At 39.5% G+C, this 4,899-nt stretch overlaps 1 protein-coding gene across 1 annotated transcript; it reads left to right on the forward strand.

The window, feature by feature from the left end:
• The first annotated feature begins 723 nt into the window (after positions 1-723).
• Positions 724-4,899, forward strand: LOC132254197 (uncharacterized). The gene is made up of 3 exons (XM_059739341.1): positions 724-1,780; positions 4,319-4,387; positions 4,634-4,899. Exons 1-3 carry the CDS (start codon positions 724-726, stop codon positions 4,897-4,899), a joined length of 1,392 nt encoding a protein of 463 aa, XP_059595324.1.

Below are 4,899 nucleotides of genomic sequence, written 5' to 3' on the forward strand. Positions count from 1 at the left end.
ACATGATCTGAAATCCTTGGGATCGTCCAAGGGGATACATTGTCTCAAATCCATGAGATATTATAGTGTCTCTATTGATCATAATATCTATTGTTACTTGCCAAAACCGTCGGTCACCCAATCCTTTGGGAATATATGATCACTTTAGGATTTCACCCATAGGTCAAAGTAATTGATGACCTCGACATTAGCATAATATTATCTAAAGGTTGAGAACCCATGCAATTAATATTTGGTAGTTTGGAGAAGTTATGACAACCCAATAATCATTAGTCATTGTTGGAAATCAAGCCCACGTCGCCTTCCTGCCTGTGCATGTTCCTCCCCATATTTAGCATCCTCTGTTTACTTCCCTGAATTAGTGTAATGTACAGCTTTTATTATAATTGATTTAGGAGTAATTCTAGCAAGGTAGTTTATTCACTTTCCATGTAAGGGAAATTTCGTCCGGTGATAGTGTACCATTCCAGAATTGTCTCATATCTGTAGGCTATTTATTTATGCTTTCATTCATTGTAAAAAAAAAAAAAAGGTATCACAGAATAAATTGAGTTTGTGTTCCTCCATAGTTTGTCTTCAAATTCTTCATATTTTAGTCTTCAAATTCTTCATGGTATCAGAGCAGGTTTAATCCTGTCTCATCGTCTTCATCTTTAGTTAGTATTTTTTTTCTTACTCAATTCATTCTTCTAGTTTATGCCTAAATACGGTCCAACCTTTGGAATGGCTACCAACTCATCATCCTCTACTTCTGATATCATCATCTCATCGTCTTCATCCTCTCATCAGATGGAAACCTCTCATCTTCCAATCACAGCCCATAAACTGAATGGGCAAAATTATTTGCAATGGTCTCAGTCCATATTAATGTTTATACGGGGAAAGGAGAAAGATGACTACATCACCGGAGCTTCGGCGGCACCAGAAACCATAGCATCAACCTACAAAAAGTGGATAGCAGAAAATAATATGGTCATGTCCTGGCTAGTCAACTCTATGACCATTGACATTGGTGAAAATTTTCTGTCATTTGATACTGCCAAAGAAATCTGGGACATTGCAAAAGAAACTTTCTCAGACAAGGAAAACACATCTGAAATCATCCAGATTGAAGGCATCTTCCACGATTTGCGTCAAGGAAACCTTACGGTAACTGAATATTTCAATACTCTTACTCGTCTATGGCGTCAACTTGATACGTTTGAGGTTCATAACTGGAATTGTGTTACAGATGGTTTGTTGTATAAAAAGATTGTCGAAGGGAAACGTGTGTTTAAATTTTTGTTAGGCTTGAACAAAAATCTTGATGAAATCAGAGGAAGAATCATGGGAGTAAAACCTCTACCTAGCCTCAGAGAGGCATTCTCTGAAGTCCGTCGCGAAGAAAGTCGGAAAAATCTCATGATGGGATCCCATCAACAACTGAATATGGCAGAAAGCTCGGCTCTTAAGACTCAATTCGCTCCTTTTGACAACCGTAAAAAAATTAAAGGAGGTAGACCTTGGTGTGATCATTGCAGAAAGCCGGGGCACTCAAGAGAAACTTGCTGGAAGATTCATGGAAAGCCAGTAGATTGGAAGCCACATCAACCACTTGAGAAAGAAGGACGAGGCAATCATGTGGCTACCGATGAACAATCGCCACAACCTGAAGCTAGCCCTTTTAATAAGGAGCAAATGGAGATGCTTCAGAAACTACTGTCTCCTCTTTTGTCAGTACAGTCACAAACTGGCTCATCTTCCAACCAAGTCATTGGTTCCGGAACCTTGGCTCACAAAGGTAATTTTTTGAGTGCCTTCACTGCTAGTAAGAAACGTAAAAAACCTTGGATCGTGGACTCAGGAGCATCTGATCATATGACGGGAGATGCGACAATTTTTTATACATATAGCTCATTTCCAAATAATTTAACAGTCCGAATAGCAGATGGTTCACTATCAAAGGTTGCCGGAACAGGTTCAGTTGTGTTATCAAGGGATCTTACTCTCAACTCTGTTCTCCTTGTTCCTAACTTGGACTGTAATCTATTGTCAATTAGTAAACTCACTAAGGAAAAGAGGTGTATTACTAATTTTTCCTCCACTCCATGTGAATTTCAGGATTTGGATTCGGGGAAGACGATTGGCAATGTTGAGAAATGCTCTGGACTCTACATCCTTAAGGAGCACCACGATCCACAAGAACAACCTCAAATGATAGTTGGTAGTAATTCTATTTCGGTTTCATGTCAAAATAACGATAGTGCAATTAGGTTGTGGCACTATCGCTTAGGTCATCCAAATGTTATGTATCTCAAGCATTTATTTCCTTCATTATTTAATAAAAATCCAAAATCCTTTGAGTGTGAAATCTGTCAATTATCAAAACAAGTCCGGTCTCATTTTCCCATTCAACCCTATAAAGAGTCTAGTCCATTCTCAATGATTCATAGCGATATCTAGGGTCCGTCAAGAATAAAAAATGTAACTGGTACTAGGTGGTTTGTCTCTTTCATAGATGATCACACTAGATTAACTTGGGTATTCCTCATGAAAGAAAAATCTGAAACGAGTCAAATTTTCAAAAATTTTAAAAATATGATTCAGACCCAATTCCAGTCAAAAATACAAATTCTAAAGTCTGATAATGCTAGGGATTATTTCAACTCCATTCTAGGAGAATTTCTAGCATAAGAAGGGATAGTTCACTTAAGTTCATGTGTTGATACCCCACAACAAAACGGAATCGCTGAAAGGAAAAATAGGCATTTGTTAGAGGTGGCTAGATCACTAATGTTCTCCATGAATGTTCCAAAATTATTCTGGGGGCAAGCTGTCCTTACGGCAGCCTACCTCATCAATAGGATGCCGTCTAGGGTACTAAAATTCCAAACACCTTGTCAAACACTCCTAAAATCCTTTCCGACTACTCGTCTCATCTCCACCATCCCACCCAAAATTTTCGGGTGCTCTGTCTTTGTTCATATCAATCAACAACATAGAAGTAAACTTGATCCTAGGTCACTCAAGTGCATCTTTCTTAGGTATTCTTCAAATCAAAAAGGGTATAAGTGTTACTCTCCGGTCACAAGAAAATTCTACAATTCAATGGATATCACCTTTTTTGAAACCCAGCCTTACTATCCTAAAAATGATATTCAAGGGGAGAATTCAACTCAGGAATATCAATTTTGGGATCTTGAGTCATTCAATGAGTCACCCATCACCACTGAAAATCACATTCCTCTAGAGTCATTTAATCAGCCCGAGTCCATTGTTGACTTATGGGATAAGGAGCACATCCAAGAGGAAACGGAGGAAAGAGCACTTTCTCAACAAACCCATGAGGCTGAACTGGGTCCTAATCCAAGCAAACTTCCAAGTAACAACGCTCCTGATGGTACTGTTGATTCCGAGTTAGAAAATGATATTCTTAATATGCCCATAGCTTGGAGGAAAGAAGTTAGATCATGCACTCAGCATCCCATTGGAAATTTTATTTCTTATGATAAGCTATCACCTACGTTTCGTGCATTCACTTCTAGCATCACAGAGATACAAGTTCCTCAGAATATTCAGGAAGCTTTCAAGTATCCTAAGTGGAAGGCGGCAGTCGATGAGGAAGTTCGGGCGCTGGAAAAGAATGGTACGTGGGAAATTACTAACCTCCCAAGAGGTAAGAAACCAGTTGGGTGTAAGTGGATTTTCACAGTAAAGTACAAGGCAGATGGTAATGTGGACAGGTATAAGGCTCGGTTGGTCGCCAAAGGATTCACCCAATCCTATGGCATTGACTATCAAGAAACTTTTGCTCCAGTTGCCAAGCTCAATTCTGTTCGTGTACTTTTATCCTTGGCAGCTAATCTCGATTGGTCGCTTCACCAACTTGATGTGAAGAATGCCTTCCTCAATGGTGATTTAAAGGAAGAAGTTTACATGGACATTCCTGTTGGACTTGAGACGACATCAAATTTCAACAAGGTTTGCAGACTCCGAAAATCCTTGTATGGTCTCAAACAATCTCCCAGGGCTTGGTTTGAACAGTTCACTAAGGTAGTGAAAGGGTACGGATTCGTTCAATGTCAATCCGATCACACATTATTTGTGAAACACTTCCCAGAAGGGAAGCTGGCAATTATCATTGTATATGTGGACGACATAATTTTGACAGGTGATCATGAAGAGAAAATTGACTTACTTAAAAAATTATTGACAAAGGAATTTGAGATCAAGGATCTTGGAACCCTCAAGTACTTTCTCGGAATGGAGATTGCTAGGTCAAAGAAAGGTATAGCAGTCTCACAACACAAATACGTTCTGGACTTATTGAATGAAACAGGAATGCTAGTATGCAAGCCGGCAGAAACACCTATGGATACAACTGTCAAACTGGAAGAAAGTGATGGAAGTGTGCCAGTTGATAAAGGAAGATATCAACGTCTTGTGGGGAAACTCATCTATCTTTCTCATACAAGGCCAGACATCGGCTTCTCCGTTAGTGTGGTAAGTCAATTCATGAATAATCCAACCGAAAAACACATGACTGTTGTGATCAGAATATTGAGGTACCTCAAGATGACACCGGGAAAGGGTCTCTTCTTTCAAAGAACAACAAAGAAAGAGATTGAGATTTTTTCAGATGCAGATTGGGCAGGTTTAGTGACTGATCGGAGATCAACTTCAGGTTATTGTTCATTTGTCTGGGGGAACTTGGTTACATGGCGAAGCAAGAAACAGTCAGTGGTAGCTCATAGCAGTGCTGAGGCAGAATTTCGTGCTATGGCACAAGGTATCTGCGAGAGAATCTGGTTGAACAGGCTGTTAGAAGAATTACGGGTTCCATTGAAGCATCCCATGGTGTTATACTGCGACAATCAAGCTGCCATCAGTATCGCTAAGAATCCGGTTCATCATGATTGA

The sequence above is a fragment of the Vitis vinifera genome, chromosome 8 (genome assembly GCF_030704535.1).
Source record: "Vitis vinifera cultivar Pinot Noir 40024 chromosome 8, ASM3070453v1".
Classification (NCBI taxonomy): Eukaryota; Viridiplantae; Streptophyta; class Magnoliopsida; order Vitales; family Vitaceae; genus Vitis; species Vitis vinifera.

Bases quoted from the DNA above. Each gene is read 5' to 3' on its own strand.
- LOC132254197 (XM_059739341.1), top strand. From the start codon at position 724: ATGGCTACCAACTCATCATCCTCTACTTCTGATATCATCATCTCATCG. The intron at 1,781-4,318 runs GTAATTTTTTGA...TGAATGAAACAG, and splicing joins CGGAACCTTGGCTCACAAAG to GAATGCTAGTATGCAAGCCG. The intron at 4,388-4,633 runs GTGTGCCAGTTG...CAGATTGGGCAG, and splicing joins ACTGGAAGAAAGTGATGGAA to GTTTAGTGACTGATCGGAGA.